General features: G+C 36.2%; 1 protein-coding gene across 1 annotated transcript in view; it reads left to right on the plus strand.

The window, feature by feature from the left end:
• Focad (focadhesin) overlaps nt 1-19,224 on the plus strand; it is a 279,696-nt gene that overhangs the window by 95,895 nt on the left and 164,577 nt on the right. The window contains exon 11 of the mRNA XM_070007985.1: nt 7,591-7,848. Coding sequence (XP_069864086.1) covers nt 7,591-7,848 — 258 coding nt within the window. The remainder of the gene's footprint in view (nt 1-7,590; nt 7,849-19,224) is intronic.

The following is a 19,224-nucleotide window of genomic DNA, read 5'->3' on the forward strand; positions in this document are numbered from 1 at the left end:
TGGAGTGGAAAATGTTAGTAAATACTTCAGTTCTACAAGAAGGAGTACTAGGTAGGAGGGTAGAGGGTACTGTTGTAAAACAAGATTTAGGAATACTATATAATTATTTTTTCTTTTGCACATTAGCTAGTAAAGATCCTGAGGGATCTTGAAAGATCAAAGAATCTGATTCTTTAATGTGTTTGAACATGTCTTCCTTCCTTCTCTTTTCATCATGCTGTGCAACATAGTTCTAAATCCTTGGTAGTCCAAGGTGGGCCCAGTATAAACTATAACATTTATTAGTATGACATGATATTCCATATTCTGTGGTATGATGGCTCTTAATACTTCCTGTTGTGTATGCGGCTGGTCCACTGCCTGTAATTAAAGACAATAGGCCTGTCACATTCTGTCCTACCTCCTCAATCTGTTTCACTCACTTCATCTATTACAAAAAGTATGCCATTATTGGGCTAGTGATTGAATTTGGTACCTGGATTTGCCAGATCTGTTCTCTTTTGAGTTTTGCCTTTGGTAAAATCTAATGTTTTACTTTTCAACTCCTACTCTTATGGAGATGGAATGATGAGCAAATAAAATAAGTCTGGTGAAGCATCTTAAGTTTCTATGGAAAGAGGCACTACACAAGCTAGAACTGTTTGTTACTTCATTTGGAAAAACAGAGAGCCTCTTATCCTATAGTGTTAAACATTCTAGCAGCAAGAATCTAGTCATTTTTTTCTTATTTGAACATATTATCAGCAGATTGTTTGTATACTTTGTAAATCCAAATTGTTTGATTAAAACTTTAATTTTTGAAATAAACAATTGATTTGTATTTGGAGAAAAAGTTCTGTCAGACCTAATTGAGCTGAACAAAATATGTCCAGGGGTTTCAATAGTTTTTTTTTTTTTTTTGAAACTTTACCTCTTAGTTTGCCCATATAGAATGATAGGCAAATGCTCCTGAATGGGAATGGGGCCAGGGCAGGTGTACATTAAGAGTTCCTTTAAATCACAAGTATTATTACTGAGGATTACCCTAATACTTAAAGACTTGGTTTACTATTTGCTCAGGTGTGTGTGAATTTTATTCATCAATACTAATAATTGGACTGTCCTAAGCAGCTGGAAGGATTATAAGCATCTTCAGTGTGATCCTGTGCTGCTTTATTGAGGCTTTGAGGAGATATATGATCACCCATTTTAACAATTTAAGCCTTTTTTTTTTTGTTAACTGCTGGCTTTTTCCCCCCTGCACCTGCTTAGGGCTTTATATTCCAAACACACCTATCAATTCAACATGCCCCATGCTATCCAAATCTCTTCCTGAATCTTTACATTTGCAATAGTTGCTCTTTCATGTCCTCCACATGAACTGCCTACTTTTCAAGACTCAGCCAAATGTTCTCAGCCTCCCTGAGTCAGAATTCATTGCTGTCTCTTTGTGTCCAGCATTTTTTTTTTGCATTTAACTAATGTGGAAAATGCTGTGTGTTAATTTAGAGGGGTTTCATGTTTGTACTTCCAACTCTATTATGAGCTCACTACTTGGCTCTTTTTTTCCTTCTTCTTCTCCCTGAGGCCTTTAGAAATGGCAGCAATTTAAATTGTTAACATTTAAATTGCAACAGTTGTTGAACTTGTTGTATTTTTCTGTCCTAAATGTTTCTGCTTTATCTTTTTCAGCTGATAGAGGAGAGACAAACTTTAATTGAAAATATTTTAAGTAGTTGCCAAACTGAATATTCTTTTCACCACATACTTAAGGAAAGAGATACATGCTAGCTTATTTATCTTTATGTCCACAGTCCCCATTGTTTATCAGATGGTAGACATTCTCAATATCTCAGTGAGGAATGTGTGTCTCCAAAAAGAATGGGTCATTTTACCATCTTAAATCAGTTAAAGAAAAACTTCTGTATAAAAGTCATAATTTTTGTTGTTTTATTATTACTTTTTGATTGGTGAGCTTGACTTAACAGCCTTTGATTTAAACCTAAACCAGTTGAAAACAAGGCTCATTGACCTTTACAAGGCAGTTCAGTACAGTAACTGCCTCTCCTTTTCTGAAGAGCTGATAACTAAGAAATTAAAACAAAAAACTATATTAACTTCTTCCACTTGCTAAATTAAAAAGGATGTAAGATCAAACTTGACATTCATCTCTTCAAAATCAAACATTAATATATTCCTAGAATGCCTTTTTCCCTAGGCTATAGAAAATAAGATCCTTTTGTATTTGGCTTTTTTTTTTTTTTTTGGTTAGTGGAAGGGCTTGAACTCTGGGCCTGAATGCTGTCCCTCAGCTCTTCAGCTCAAGGCTAGCGCTCTACCATTTGAGCTACAGTGCCACTTCCTTGTATTTGGCTATTAAATAAGATATTTAAAACTATTGTTTTAGGTAAAAGTAATTAAATTCTAGTTATAAATTTATGAACTTCTTGAAAAATCATGTTCTTTCAACTCTAAAGAGGATATTGGGGTTAAAAATTACAGTAGTATGTATTAGACTCCTAACAGGAAAGAGGAATTTGAACAACGAAAATGTAATACAGATAGTTAATGACTACCAAGAGAAAGCTGAGAAGAGTTTCTAAGGAATTTTATAATAGTAAGTGGAGGGGGCAGTTGCTACTTCTATGACTGACAGAGACGCCCCAAAGAAGGAATTTATTAGAGTTCAATTTAAAGCTGAGATTCAGTACAGCTTTCTGGATGATGGAGTTTGTTGGAGGTGTTGCAGGCCAGAGTTTTTCTCAGGAAGTTATGTTTTGGGGTCTTCCTGTATGCTTCTGGCAACCATGGTAACAGAAACCCAATAAATACCAGGAAATTGAAGAGAACTCTTTCTCTGCTGTGCCATGCCTTGCTGTATCTCTTCTGTGCCCTCTATTGACAAGGTGTAGCATTGCACCAAAGGGCAAAGAAAATTTGACAGGACAGATAGCCAAAGAAGGGTAATACACGAATTGGCCCAGTCCATATAACCGATGAAAGTAGATGGCTGAGATGAAGTGGGAAAGCAGACTTAAAACTAGATTCCTGCATTGCATAGAAGGGCAAATTTCATTTGACCTAAGCAAGGTCTACAATGTGCCTGTACATTCATTCATTCATCATTTATTTGTGTGTGTGTGTGTGTATGTGTGTGTATGTGTGTGTGTGTGTGTGTGTGTGTGTGTGTGTGTGTGTGTATTTAAATTGAATATGGTACTTTGGAGTCCCTTGTAATAAATTACTATTAAATAGGTTTTAGGAAACAGAAAATATCTTGACTATTTGTCTTTTTGAAACTCAGAAAATTTGAAATGAATTGTTATTGTCCCACTTAGAGGCAAAGGGTAAAGTCAAAATTTACTGAGCATGTGCAGATACCAGGATTTATGTAGATCAACTAATTTTTTTTGTTAGTCTTGGAGTCTTAACTCAGGGCCTGGGTGATGTCCCTTAGCTCTTCAGCTCAAGGCTAGCACTCTACCACTTGAGCCACAGTGCTACTTCTGGCTTTTTCTTCTTATGTGGTGCTAAGGAATAAAACCCAGGGCCTCATGCATGCAAGACAAGCACTCTACCACTGAGCCACCTTCCAAGCCCCAACTAATGTTTTTTATAATAATAAAATAGGTGGTCTTTTTTCCCCTCTTTTCTTTCTTTTCTTCCCTCCCTCCCTCCTCTCTCTTTCCCCTTCCTTTTTTTCCTTCCTTCCTTCCTTCTTTCCCTCCTTACCTCCTTCCTTCCTTCCTTCCTTCCTTTTTTCTTCCTTTCTCCTTCTTTCTTCCTGTCTTCCTGACGTCTCCATCCTCAGCTTATTATTATCATTGTGCCAAATTTAGCAGAAGTTAGCATACATTTAAATAAAATGATCAATTTGGAAAAAAACTAGTTTTCCCCAGATCTTGTGGTTTTATTATAATATTCTGAATGATATGGGACAGGATGGAGTGGGTTATCTTTTTGTGATAACCAACCACTCTCAAATTTCTCAATTTTCATCTAGATTTTTCATAGAAGTACAGAGCTATTATGCTTTTCTGTTTGGTGAGTGATTAATATAAGTTTAAAAAATAGCAGTCCTACTTTTAACGATTTTCAAGTTTGAGTTTTCATATCTTTGTCTCTACTTTGGGCAAATGGTTATAGTCAGTATTATAAATACATCTTTACCATTAAAGAAGGCAACTATATTTCTCACTTGTATTCACAATTTCTTTTTCAAACCTCTTTAGGCTACTAAGGATGAACACGTATCTGTTTTAGGATTAACACAACATGTTTGATCATTTTTAGTAAGCTAAACTTTTAAAAGTAATATTTCTCAATCCTTTTACATCTGTGAAGATGTTTTATAACATTTATTTCAATATGATAGTCTATGGTTTTTCTCTCTCTGTCTGTCTCTGTCTCTGTCTCTCTTTTGACCTGAAATTCACCTAATCCTAACCTTTTTTTTTAAAATTACTAAATACCAACTTCTCCTTTGGAAGGCAGAACCTGTTACCCTTTGTATAAGTCCTTCCTCATGTTCGGACCAGGATCCAGTTGTTGGTGCAAGCCCCTTTGCCCTGGGACCATGCCAGGGGCAGCTGTCATATCATAGGACAGGGAGACTATTCTGTGACATCTTATTTAACATTGTGACTTTCTGATGTTGCTAAAACTTTAGGCAAACAAATAAAAAAAATAAAAAAACCAAAACCTAATATTGGTCATAATTCTCAAGTAAAGTGGGATTGCTTTTCTCTTTTATTGCTTACTCTTTCATGTTTCTGTAATGTTACTACTCTGTACTCGGCTTATTACTCATGGCCATTTCCGGTTACCTTCTATATAATCACTGGTTTTATTTTTTTCCCCCCAAAGATGACAGGGATAATATTTCCCTCAACTTTTTGATATTGATACTGTCTAGATATTGTCTCATGCATACCTCAGCACCTTTGGCAGTAAGTTAGTCATTGTTTGGTCTTTACCAATGAGAAAAGCAAAATTTAGAATGATTGCATAATAGCTAGTGGCTGGGGTAACCATGCTGAAATCCTGGTTTGATAAGTCTCAGGTCCAGTATTGCTTGCCATTAGTCTAAAGAACTTGTCCCTAATCATCAATACATTTCATCTTTTTGGGGTGAAAGGCATTTTTTTTGGAAAGATATAAACTATGGTATTAATTTTTTTGGTGCTGGGGATGGAACTAAGTACGTTGAGCATGCTAAGCAAATTCCCTATTACTCAGCTAATCAGATTTTGGTTTTTGTGAGGCAGGCATTCACTTTGTAGCTCAGGCTAGCCTTGTACTCCTTATGTTGTTTTGGCTGTCCTCAAAGTCTAGATCTTTATGTCTCTACCTCTAAGTGCTAGGATTACATTAACTGCTTTAAAACAGTTAAAGTTGTTTGTTAGTTTTTTTGTCAGCTCTGGGGTTTGAACTCAGGGCCTGGGCACTTTTGCACTCAAGGCTAGCACTCTACCACTTTGAGCCACAGCACCACTTCCAGTTTTCTGTTGGTTAGTTAGAGATAAGAGTCTTATGGACTTTCCTGCTTCACCTGGCTTCAAACTGTGATCCTCAGATCTCAGCCTCCTGAGTATCTGGGAGCTGCTGGCTTAATTTCAAAATTTATATGTTTAAAATTTATAATATGCTTAAAATTTATAATATAGGTAGCAATAAGTTCACAGGGTTCAGAAAGTATAAAATGAAGTATGACACAAAGCTTTCTTTCTGCTCTTGATTCCAGTGAATTCTCACTTTCCTAAATGGAAGGTAATGGTTAGAGCTGAATCCTTTCTTCTGCATTTGTCTGTGTACTTTTCTTTGACTATATAAGTGATATAAATATGCAATTCTTTTCTCAAGTATGTGTCATTCCACACATACTTCTGAATCTTGTATTTTCATGTGGAGGATCTTTTCATACCAATGCAGACTGATTTCCTTATTTGAATTTAGAGTGGCATTGCATGTTCAGTTAGTTTTTATATTTACTCTAAGCTTATGGTCAAAAGAACTGAGCACTTATATCCTCACAAAAATCTCTATAGGAATGCATACAAAAGTTTTTCATGATAGCCAAAAAATGGAAACAAACCCATATATTTATCAGTTGGTGAATAGAGAACAATATGGGGTATCTATACAGTGGAATAATATTTGGCAATAAAAAGGAATATGTACTGACACAAACCATGACTTGGTTGAAGCTTGAGAACATGTTCAGTGAAAGTATCCAGTCACCAAAAGCCACAAATTACATGGTTACTGTTATATAAAATAGCTAGAATAGAAATATAAAGTCTATTATTAGTTTCCACTTACAGAGGTGTGAGGGAAAGTAAAGAATGACTATCAAGGGTTATGGGCCTTGCATAAAAGTGTTGTAGTGTTTGGCATTGATATTAGTTTCAAAACTCTATAAAGTAATCAAATCAGCAGAATAGAAAGCCCTTAAAAAGTTCATTTTATGGTATACATCTTTCATTAAACATTTAAAAAATGAAAATTAATTTATTTCCCATTCTTTTAATTGTTATTTTGTTCAAATGATTCATCCTACAACAGTGAAACAGTCACAATTTAGATATTTCTAGTTTGTCTCATCACATTATTTGAATTACTTCATTAGCAGGTGTGAGTGTCTGGTGCTTCTTTAATGCTTCTCTTGAGCCATGTTTGTACATAGTACCACACAGGCCAGAGAGAAGGTTATGGCCTTGACTGTACTACTTCACTTCTATGAGGAGCCATTTCTCAGATTCACTGAAACACAGCATCTTTTCTAATATTTCAAATTAGCGTGTTCAGGCTACACTTTATTTTATTTTATTTATTTATTTATTTTTTGGGTCCGGTCGTGGGGCCTGAACTCTGGGCCTGGGCGCTGTCCCTCAGCTCTTTAGCTCAAGGCTAGCGCTCTACCACTTGAGCCACAGCGCCACTTCCGGCTTTTTTTCTTTTTGCTTATGTGGTGCTGAGGAATCGAACCCAGGGCCTCAAGCATGCAAGGCAAGCGCTCTACCACTGAGCCACCTTCCCAGCCCCCAGGCTACACTTTATTACAGAAGTTATTTGCAGTTACGAATGAATTCCTAGGCTCCAGTGGAACCAAATGCTGTACCTATCAACATACTGTCTGTTACAAGTGTGAATTGTCCTCTGTCCAAGTCTGCCATATGCCCTGGGTTCCCTCTTCTAAGGCCCAGAGCTGAGCAAATGCAGTGCCTTTTTAATCTCCTCATTGAATTATTATCTTCTTGTTGAATTTTACTTTTTAAATGAGACTATGTTTTCCCAAATGCTGTTGCCTCAGGATGTTGTATATTGATACATTTTTTTTAGGTCTTAATTGGGAATGAATGGTAAATATGAGGAAAACTTAATGATAAACTGTTCTAGAGCTCCATCTGACAATTCTTTTTCTCTGTGTGTGATCCTATTGCCCCAAATGTGGGCAAAGAGCTCTGTTTGGCAGGAATTCAAAGTTTGTATTCATTTTGTTGGAATGATTTCTAACGATGAAATACTAAAAAAAAAAAAAAGTCAGAAATATATTTCTGACAAATACATCCCCCTTATTTATTCATACCTTTTTGTATATATTTTTTTCAGCTTTCCTGCAGGCTTGCCTTCCCTATTACCAGTATACATAACTCTGTATTCACTGCCTGGAGGATTCTTGAAGTAATGAGAGAAGAATCTGCAGCAAGGGACTGGCTGGCTTCTGTGGAGTCCCTGCTGCCCATCACTTCAGCCATCCCTGTGCATGTTTTCCTTCTGCTGACTTACCTCCTGGTTGAAGATAAAGGACAGAATCTTCACCAAATACTAAAACTCACCACACAATTAGCCCAAACAGATTCTTCTCAGGTAACAAAAGAGAACAATGGAACATTAATGGAGAATGGGAAGAAAGAATAATTGTTGAAATTAAAAATCATTCTTTCTAATGCATCAAGTTTTTTTTTTTTAATTTTTTTTTTTGGGTCCGGTTGTGGGGCCTGAACTCTGGGCTTGGGTGCTATCCCTCAGCTCTTTAGCTCAAGGCTAGCGCTCTACCACTTGAGCCACAGCGCCACTTCCAGCTTTTTTTCTTTTTGCTTATGTGGTGCTGAGGAATTGAACCTAGGGCCTCATGCATGCAAGGCAAGCGCTCTACCATTGAACCACCTTCCCAGCCCCTACATTAGGGTTTTAAGTTTTAATGTAATTTTTTTTCTTTTCTGTATTATTATTATTATTATTATTATTATTATTATTATTATTATTATTATTATTATTATTTTGCTATCATCTTCTCAATTTGTTCTTTTTTCTTATTCTAAGTTGATGTATATGTACTAAACAATGGAAAGATTTGTTTACTTTGCAATGAAACATGCATTGGTGCTATTTTGATTCTTCCATTTTGGGGGGATTTACTAATTTGTCATGCTTTTGCTAACTCTTGTACCCTGTTCAAGATGTGTACCTCTTAACTCTAATACTGATCATTTAAGGTAGATCTAGATTAACCAACTCAGGATAAATCTGCGTATGGAAATAGTCACTAACTTCTTCAAATTTTGTTCTCTTTTTTTGGTTTTGTCATTTATGAATTTTGGGCCCTTGCTATGTATAACTCTGATCTGCGTGAGAGGGAAATGATCTTTCTTCCTGTCTATACAGAACTTGAGTATAATAAGTTAGCAGGCCCAACACTAAGACTTTTGTCTTTGCCTTTTAAACTATATGTTTGATATCATAGTCTGTGGATCTCCCCCCTCTTATTGAATATAATCTCTAGAATACACTTTTTTTGTGTGAAGGGAGTTTCCTAACCAAATGGCATAGCAGCTTTATGATCTTGTTTATCAGTATCAGTGCTTATGCTTCTTTTCAAGAATAGGAAAGAATGGTATGTCCCCAGTTAATGGGAAATCATGTATTCCTAGAGGAAAAAAATGTGGTGGTAGGCCTCAAGTGGTAGAGTACTTGCAGAGAAGATGTGAGGCCCTGGGTTCAATCTTCTAATAATTAAAAAAAAGTTAATTTATTGGAATTCTTGTTTACCTCCAACTTGTCATGACCATTCCTTTTTGTCTAGTAACCAACTGCTGATATCACTCAAAAACTTTACATTTTGGCCATACCTCCTGATTTTTGAGGTTGGTGTTCATTTAATGTGCAGTATACATATAATATGAGTCATTTCAACTTTCTTTCTACTTTCTCCTTTCAACTTTTTATAATTACCCCATTTATACAATGTTTTTCTTCTGTGTTGATACCTTATAGGGTAATCTATATAGGATAATTATTGAAAAGATAATGCTTGGAGCCTATCTAAAAGAGGATCCATTAGGGTGTTGAAGGCAGTTTTTTTTTTTTTTTTTTTCCCTCTGTGAATTAGCTGCAAATCCAAAGCCTTACAACCTAATCTTCCCAGTCAAAAAATAACAGAATAGTAGGGACACTCAGATTGGCTTTGCATGGGTCATGTGTCCACATTGGAGAAACCATTATGATAGGATAATAAAGCCTTATAATTTGCCATCCTGAGTGGAATGGGAGTGGGGTAAAATTAAAGTGCTAGAGCTCTACACTATCATTGTCACTAGATTCATGTTGAAAGAGTTTAGGATGATTCCTTAAGAGGAATATCTAAACTGAGCATTAACCACTGATATTACTAATTTTTAGGTAAATTGAGAAGGTTTTTTGGTCATTTTCAGTGAAATAACTTCAATACTATGCATATCAATTTCTTTTTTATTGATTTATACAATGTAATATATCAAGGAACAAAGTTTATAATTTTTTAAATTTGTTTTTAATTGGCACATGAAACATAAGAATTAGACATGTGAGTGGGGTACCATGAAGCATTTTAATATATATATATATATAATATATATATATATATATATATATATAATGCTTAAAGCAGTTAAAATTTTTGTTTCCTCAAATGTTTATCACTTCTTTATGGTGAAAATCTTCAAATCCTTTCTTCTAGCTGTATATCATATACAGTACATAATTATGTGTAATTACTCTGTTGGGATCTAACAGTAACTTAGCCCCTACTGCTAAGCTTACCCCTAGCTCTCTTTCCTATACTTTAGTAACATCATTTTATTTTAAATTTCTATTAGACTATTCTCTTCTTAGATTCTACATAAGTTAGATCAGGCAGTAAAAAGCTTATAAATTTACCTTTAGGTAACTACAAGTTACATCCGTCCTTAAGCGCTACTCCCATTGATAAATTTAACAATGTGATTTTTGTGAAACTCAATACTTCTTTTATGCACTTGGTACTTGTTTACCTTTCTTGTGTTTGGTAGTGGTGGTAGTCATGTTTGCTTATTTTCTCTTTTTTTTAGTATTTGATTTTACAACTTTGAGTTCTTTTATTTCCCTTTTGCAGTTTGGTTGTTAAGTCTAGCCAAATGTTTGTTTTGTTTAATGGGAACAATTGCAATCTTTGTCAATTCTATTTTATGTTTTCAGGGCTTATTTTGCCCATTTGTAAAAGTAAACACATATTTGAGTCATTTGAAATCACTTATGTGGCTAGGTTCATGGCCCGTGACTTTCTTGTCTTTTTAAAGTTATATATTCTCAAATAGTAAAAGTTGACTTTCAGGGCAGAATCCTGTGATAGTTCTACTTGGGGTCACACACCATTTTTTTTTAACATGGAAAATGAATAGGAAATGTGTGAAATTTAATGGTCTGTAAGTTACTGCTGTGAGAAAAGAAGAAACTATATTCTATAAAAGAACTTGCACAAAGAGCCTTTGGATACTTTGCACTCTGTTCCATTGTGACTGTGTTCTATGAATTGCTACCCCCTGAAGTTATTCTGCTTAGTGTGTTCTTTGCACCAGCAAAAAGAAGCCAGAATGTACAGTACTTTTAATAAAGACCTTTAGCGTTAAGAAGTGCTGCACTACTATTCCCTGGTAGTCATAGCATCGATTATGGCTTGAGAAAATTTGGATGAGCTTGCCAGCTTGAAGCAGTTACATAAAGGAAAACACACACCAAAATCCAATGTCAGCTTGCACTTACCTCATCCTGTGGCAGTATGTTTGTTGCTTCTTTACATTCTCCACAATGATGTGTGTAGAATAGATATTTTTAATGACATTTAAATGGTTTTATGTTTTCCTAATGTACAAATGAAAGCAACAGTTCATCCTAGGGAAGCTTTGTTGCATCAGTTTTCTGCCATTTTGTGGTATTAATACTCGGCCAAGTTAATTTTGATGGATCTACATATCTACAGGATAGGGTAGAACTTGATGAAGATGGGCCCATTATCGCCCTCAGAAGAGGGAAGTTTGCGTGCTTCCAACAGTTAGGTCCAAGGCTTTCTTCTGGTTAAAGCTCAAAAGAAAGAGAATGGGAAGGACTACATAATCAATGACAAAATCATGTTATTTGAGATGATCACCAATGAATGGTCAAAAGTTATTAGATGATAAGGAAACAAAATTAAAGTAAGCTTTACTAAATAAAAAGAGTTTTGACTCTTTGTTTTGAAAAACAATGTTTATGAAATGTTGAGAAATTATATCTTGTTAGGGTTAAAACATTTGAAAGGTTTGACAAAATATATAATCAGTATAGGATCTTGAAAAAACATGAAGAAATCACTTATTAGATGAGTAGTCATAAAGTTCCTTTTTGGAAAACACACATATTCATTGGAAGTTGGGATGGGAAGACAGTCATGGAGGTACTAACAATGCATAGAGAAGGTGGGCTGTAAACCCTTTGCTAAGGGTTACAATGCAGAAAAGAGGTTGTTGTTCAAACCCAGAAGGGGACATGATAAGACTTTATTTTATGAGTGAGTCTTGCTGGATAAGTACACATTCTTTGAAATAGGATGCATATTGTCCATTTCAATCACAATTTGTGTGTGTGTGTGTGTGTGTGTGTGTGTGTGTGTGTGTGTGTGTGTGTGTGTGTGTGTGTGTGTGTGTGTGTGTGTGTGTGTGTGTGTGTGTGTGTGTGTGTGTGTGTGTGTGTGTGTGTGTGTGTGTGTGTGTAGGGACAGTACTGGTGGCTCTTGTATTCAGGATCTTTCCTTGCTTGGCCTTTTCACACAAAGCTAGCACTCTACCATTTGAGCCACACCTCCAGGTCTGGCTTTTTGCTGGCTAACTCAAAATTAAAAGCCTCACAGTTTTGTCTGCCTGGACTGGCTTCAAATTGTGATCCTCAGATCTCAGTCTCTTGGGTAGCTAGGATTACAAGCATGAACCACCAGTGCCTGGCTTTAAATGTTCTTTTTTATTTCACATGATATTTATATGAATTATCTTTGAGTTTCACTGCTAAGACAACAGTGTAATACATTTCTGAAGGTTCTGGAGGAATTCTTTTATTTATTTATTTATTTATTTTTGGGTCCGGTCGTGGGGCCTGAACTCTGGGTCTGGGTGCTGTCCCTCAGTTCTTCAGCTCAAGGCTAGCGCTCTACCACTTGAGCCACAATGCCACTTCCGGCTTTTTTCTTTTTTCTTATGTGGTGCTGAGGAATCAAACCCAGGGCCTCAGGCATGCAAGGCAAGCGCTCTACCACTGAGCCACCTTCCCAGCCCTGGAGTAATTCTTTTAAACCATAGTTTTACTAATAGCACTTTTCTCTAGTATTTCAGGTTTAATTTTTTTGTTGTTGTTGGTGGTGGTGATCAAAGCCAGCAGTACATAGTTACAATTGTACTTATTATTGTGCAGCTGTAGTTGAGATAATGGGACATCATTTGGGGGGAGAGTTCAACTCCAGAATTCTTAAAGTTGGAGAGCTGTGTTAGTTCCTTTACCCCTATGTCTTGAGACTCGTACTGGCCCTTTGGCTGTTGAATCCACTGGGCTTCAACTTACCTGTGACAATTTTGAGTACTTTTTGGAAGACAGTATAATTAACTGGAAAAAATTCCAAATATGTAATGTGAAGAAATTGGGCATTCTGAAGTCAATTTGCTTAAAATGGGTAGATATAGTTACAGCTAAGTGAATCCAGACATGTAGGTAAGCTAAGAAGTGACACAGAATGATTTATGTATGGCAGACTTACAGTTTATTGGTTGGGCGTTTGGAGACCACAAGTCCAGCTGTCCTTGCTTACTACCATTCTTGTGAGAATGAATTGATGATGCATTTAAGAGGATTTGTTTTTTTTTCCTTCTGTCTCTAAAGAACACAAACATATGAAGTATCTGAAACTGGAATTCAAATAGTGTTTAAACTGAATGAGATAACTAAGGAAAAATTAGTATTCGGAGTGTCCTATGTATTATCTTGAATGCAAGTTATCTTTAAAAGGAATTATTAGCAGATAAAATTAGCTTAGAATTCATGAAAGGAATTCCTCAAGGGAAACCATTTCTTACTCGCTTTTGCCTTCCACTAACCTTGAACAGTCCTTCTGTTTTGTTGGCTGATTGAATCAACATATAAATATAGTAGATCTATCTACCTCTTGTCCTAGATCCCCAAACTATTTTTCCATAATTTCACATATATTCTAACCAATGGAACATTATGGAGTCCAGGGACAGGTTTAGGTTAGGTAAGATTACAGCAAAATCTTATTAAATGAAATCCTATTAATTTAAGGTATGGGATAATTTGATGTAGGCTGAGTTAAAACATAAACGGGTATTGAGGATGCTATTTTTAGGCAGTTTAGATTTGCTCATTTATATTATATTAGTGCAATGAATATGCCAATTTAAAGTGATCAAATTATCTATTTGTTAAACATCAAGAGCGACTGGTACATGGAAACACTTGGCTAATTAGTTTGTTACAGTATATGGATGAAAGCAATCAATTTTTATTTCTTTTTCATTTTTTCTTTAATTCAGTCTTGCCTACCTTCATTATTTCTAGCAGTCAGAATTATTATCAATGATAATTATACTAGCCAAATTTTGCTCTGTTTGTGTGTACTTACTGTCAAATTATATTTATTTTTTTAATAGCAGAGGTGCTAGTTGATCTGTATTAAGTGCAGTTATCATGAAATTATTCAGCTTGAAATACTTCAGATACCTTGTTTTTATTAGTCTAATTATTTATTATTTAAAAATTATCAATCATCCAAAATAGGTTTATTGCAATCTTCCTGTGTGGTGAGTGCTGATAACACCAAGATGAAAGAATAGTGTCTTTGCCTTTAGGAATGATGGATTGATAGAGGCATTAAACATGTCTCATTAGTGCAAGATGGTAATTGTCATTGTGGAATTATATACATACTTCTGCACCCTAGATGAAAAGGCTCGCAAGTTTCTCTGAAGTAGGGGAAAGAGAAAACATTCTAGGCAAAAAGAAGAGCATATACAAAGATATTGTTATGTGACAGTGCACAGTGGGAGAACAAGTTATACTACATTAAGTTGGATATATAACAGGAGAAGTAGATGCATCTATTTAGAATCTATATCCTAAAGAGACTTACAGTCAGCCAGGATGTATGAATTTCTCTATAGTACTGGTATAAGCAGATATCGGGAAGAGTTGTGTAACAGGATGTTAGAAAGAGGAGTTTTTGGTGAAGACCTTGATATGCCAAAATGAGTTTTGAGGCAGAAACCTGTAATGCAGCAGGAATAAACTTAGATGTGTGAGAGCTACTACAACTCTTAACCTCCCCCTTTTGTATCTAAATAAAGTTGTTTTTTTAATGTTTTGCTGAGGTATACAAATGGAGGTCTCAATCTGGTTAAAGCTTTTCTCAGTAATGTTATGTTAAAATTATGTTAAAATGTTATTGTTAAAATTATGTTAAAATGTTGTTGTTAAAATTAATTGTTAGGGGCTGGGAAGGCAGCTCAGTGGTAGAGCGCTTGCCTTGCATGCATGAGGCCCTGGGTTTGATTCCTCAGCACCACATAAGCAAAAAGAAAAAAGCCGGAAGTGGCACTGTGGCTTAAGTGGTAGAGCCTAGCCTTGAGCTGAAGAGCTGAGGGGCAGCGCCCAGGCCCAGAGTTCAGGCCCCATGACCTGACCCCCTCCCCCCCCCAAAAAAAATTAATAGTTAAAATATTGTGAAGCACTAATTAATTGCAACAACCAGGATGCTCACTCTGTTCTTTTTCTTTTTCTTTTCTTTTTCCTCCCTCCCTCCTCCCTCCTTCCTCCCTCCCTCCCCCTCCCTCCTCCCTACCTCCCTCCCCCTTCCCTCCTTCCCTCCCTTCCTCCCTCCCTTCCTCCCTCCCTTCCTTCCTTCCTTCCTTCCTTCCTTCCTTCCTTCCTTCCTTCCTTCCTTCCTTCCTTCCTCCCTCCTTCCCTCCCTCCCTCCCTCCCTCCCTCCCTCCCTCCCTCCCTCCCTCCCTCGCTCCCTTCCTTCCTTCCTTCCTTCCTTCCTTCCTTCCTTCCTTCCTTCCTTCCTTCCTTCCTTCCTTCCTTCCTTCCTCCCTCCCTTCCTCCCTCCCTCCCTCCCTCCCTCCCTCCCTCCCTCCCTTCCTTCCTTCCTTCCTTCCTTCCTTCCTTCCTTCCTTTCTTTGATGTGCCAGTTATGGGGCTTGAATTCAGGACCTGGGATCTTTCCCTGAGCTTTATGGCTCAAGGCTAGCTCTATCACTTGAGCCCAGCCCCCATTCCAGTTTTTTGGTGGTTGATTGGAGATAAGGGTTTCACAAACCTTCCCAAAACCTAGTTTGGCTTCAAATCACAATCCTCAGACCTCAGCCTCCTGAGTGACTAGGATTATAGGCATGAGCCACTTGTGCTCAGCTTAGAATTGTTTTTGAAACACTAGAAAAAAATGAAGAATCATACATGCATACATTAAGTTGTCTTAAATCAAACCCTAGCTGAAGCTGCCATGACACATGCTGTTCACGAAAGACTTAATATAGTCCTTCTAATCGGATGAATTGTCTTGTTGTGCAAAAACTGTTATTACACTGTGTGTGAAACCAACCATGCTGCAGGGGGAAAAATTAAATCGCCTGACTGAGAGGTCACTTGTGAATAGTAACCCAAGATCTATTACCATTATTAGAGACTCTGGAGGACACTCACCCTTTTATAGTCTTTCAACTGCTGGAATGAAATATTTTAGTGGTAAATGACACCCTTCTGGGAAAACCTCCTGAAGATTCATTCTTTGCTATTTGTATGTTGTAGGGGTGGGGGTTGGGGGGACAAGAGGCACATGGTAGAAAGCCACATTATTTTGGTTTTTTTTTTGTGATTAAAAATTGCTTTTAAATGTTCCTCATCATACCACTCTTAATATTTATCTGTTAGGATCTTCTGTAGGGAAATTTGTGATTTCATGAAATTTTAGACACCAGGGCAGCAGAAGTTTATGGTAAAATCTGGATTATATGCTTTAAGATAAGAAGTGAAAGGCCTACCTATTTTATTTGTTTCTTTTAAGGATGTGAACATATGTTTTAGTTCTGCATGGCAACTATGCTGAGTGGTAAACATTTTAAGAGATATTTTTAGATGTCAGTGAATTGATATTTATCTGAGATGATTCTTTATAATACGGTCACTAAAATACAAACCCATGTTTTTTTTTTTCCCAGTGGATTATATTCATTATACACTTGTGATCTATTTGTTCTAGTTTTTACCACCTTTTTGTTAGAAAATATTTTGTTGAAAATTTTTTTGTGGGAATAAGGAAGATATAGCCAGAGATAGTATTGCAAATAATTTTTTTGTTGTTAATTTTAAAGTCAAATAGATGACTCTTTTCCTCTTTTCATTATTTGATTTTATTATCTTATATTTTCCTCTAAAACTTCCTTACTTTTTGTCCAAAAGCTATGGAACTCTTAGAACGATATGAATAGGGATATAAATTCTGTTGGATTTCTCAGTGTGTGCTTTTGTTACAGGTATTTTGATGGGTTCATTAAAACATTTTGGTTGAAATGGCATTGGGAAGAAGGAGTAGAGCAAAGGGAATACATTGTCAGTAGGAATAGTACATAGATATTTGAGCTTCACCTGGAAATGAAAATAATTTTTTTTAAATGGGAGATAGAAGCCCTTTGTCAGGTTGTTAATGAGAGGCTTGACCTAGCTGCTGCAGCAGCAGCATCTTTGGGAATGATGAGAGATGCAAAATGCACTGTTGCTAGGCAACTCTCTTGGCTGCCTTTGGAGCAGGTTCATATGTGCTAAGAGCTAATGAATCCTTGTGTCTGCTCTTTGAAACTGTTCAAAAGCCAATGAAGACATACCCAGACATTTAGCATTTATAAGTACCTGAACCATTCTTGTCATGCCATTTACTCATTAAACATTAAGTTGACCATTTTTTGTGTCTTGAATATTGCTTTATTTTGCAAGGCCTTCCAAGAGTTAGGCTCTTATAAGCATGTTTCCACAAAGGAGCTCGATAGAAATGTTTTATCTCTGGTTGGTGTACTTACATTATTGTATACGAAGGGTTATTTTAAACAGAAATATTTTTTCTCTTCAAAAGTGTTAGGTTGTTAGAGCTCACCTCTTAGAAAATTTCAAGTCTTAGATCTGTATACCTCCTTTAGCCTAAGACTATTATTTCTTAAGATAGTAACAATATGGAACATAGCTTTGTAAGTGGCCTATCTAAACTCCCCATTCCAAGGGGGGAAGAGATGGAGGTGGGGGGCGGGGGGGGGGCGGAGAAAATCCTGGACAATAACCAGAAAACAAGCCACAGAACACAAACTAAAGCCTGATACCTCTTAATCAAATAATAAATCTCACTCAGTAACTTGTAAGATTCCATATAACCTTTCAAAGGTGATACCAATCTTTGATAAGAGTGTTGTGAGGATTAGAAGATCCTGTACGTGATAAAACATTATGAAGTGCTATGCAAATGGTAGCGTTTTTTTAGACATTGATTTCCATCTGTTCATCCAAAGTCAACAAGAATTTTAGGTTGCTGGATTTATTTGCCAAGATGTAGATTTGTCCATAATTTTGCATTAATAATTATATATTAAACATAATTTTATTAAATATCTTGTGTTTTAAAATATAGAGAAGCCTGCAAGAGTTTCTTTTTAAAGGGTTTTTTAAATGAAAAATTTCAGGCTTGTTCAAAAGTGAAGAGAGTAGTATTGTACAATAAACCTGAGTGCACATCCTTTCAACTCATGTGGTGATTACATAGTCATTCTCTAGTATTGTACATTTCATCACCTAGCTCTCCACTTCTAAGATGTTATTTTGAAGCATGTTCCAAACTGGACTTTCAAAGGAAGTTTAAAAACTTTCTTTCCAGAAACTATGTATTACCTTTTACTTTCTGAAACTATTTTACCATACTCCCTAAGTTTTATAAGTTAGTAATATGTTAATATATATAAATAACAAAGTATTTTTTTCTATAACTTGCTTTTGTAAATAATGAGATTGGATGCTCTTAAAATTCCAGTTTCCTACTTCAATTTCCTTTCAGATTTAGATTTATTGCCCTTTCTTTTTGGAGGTAGGGGAGAAGTCTGTATGGTAAACATTTTATAGTTAAAAATATCAAGGCAAGCTGGGCTCCTGTGGCTCATGCCTTTAATCCTGGTTACTCAAGAGACTGAGATTTGAGGATTGTGGTTCAAAGCCAGCCTGGGCAGGAAAGTCCATGAGACTCTTATCTCCCATTAACCACCAGAAGACCAGAAATGGCACTGTGACTCAAAAGTGGTAGAGTACTAGCCTTGAATTCAAAGAGACTCAGGGATAGTACCTACACCCTGAGTTCAAGTCCCACAGGTGGAAACAAAAAATTGAATCATCATTAACTTTAGAATTTTGTTTGCTTTCTTCTATTACTTACATAGTTTCCAGTGTTAAAGTGCAAAGTTACCTTGGTAAGGTGTCATGCACATAAAGTAACATGTTGAATTTAAACCCTTTGTACAGCTATCTAGCTATCTAAAGATAATAAAACATAAACACTCCTTACCCTAATACAAAAGAACCACATTACCCCCCTACTCCCCCCCCCCCCAATAAACCTGGATTCTATTCTTAACAAACACAAACCAAAGTTATACTGGCTTCTGAAGTTTTGAGTATGTTTTCTTGTGAGTCTTGCTTTTGTTTTTATTCTTATTCTCTAGAAGTTTTAGTTTATGTTCTCTGTTCCCAGTTATCTACCAATTTGTTATGGTGCATCTTGGTGTGAGTCTGTTTTCTTTTGCTGTGTTGGATAATTGATGGCTCTTCACTAGAAAATTTGGGTCCTTGAGTTTTGGGGAAATTTCTTCATCATTTTGTCATTGATTT

Source organism: Dipodomys merriami, unplaced genomic scaffold (genome assembly GCF_024711535.1).
Source record: "Dipodomys merriami isolate MVZ:Mamm:240054 unplaced genomic scaffold, mDipMer1.0.p SCAF_11, whole genome shotgun sequence".
Taxonomy (NCBI): Eukaryota; Metazoa; Chordata; class Mammalia; order Rodentia; family Heteromyidae; genus Dipodomys; species Dipodomys merriami.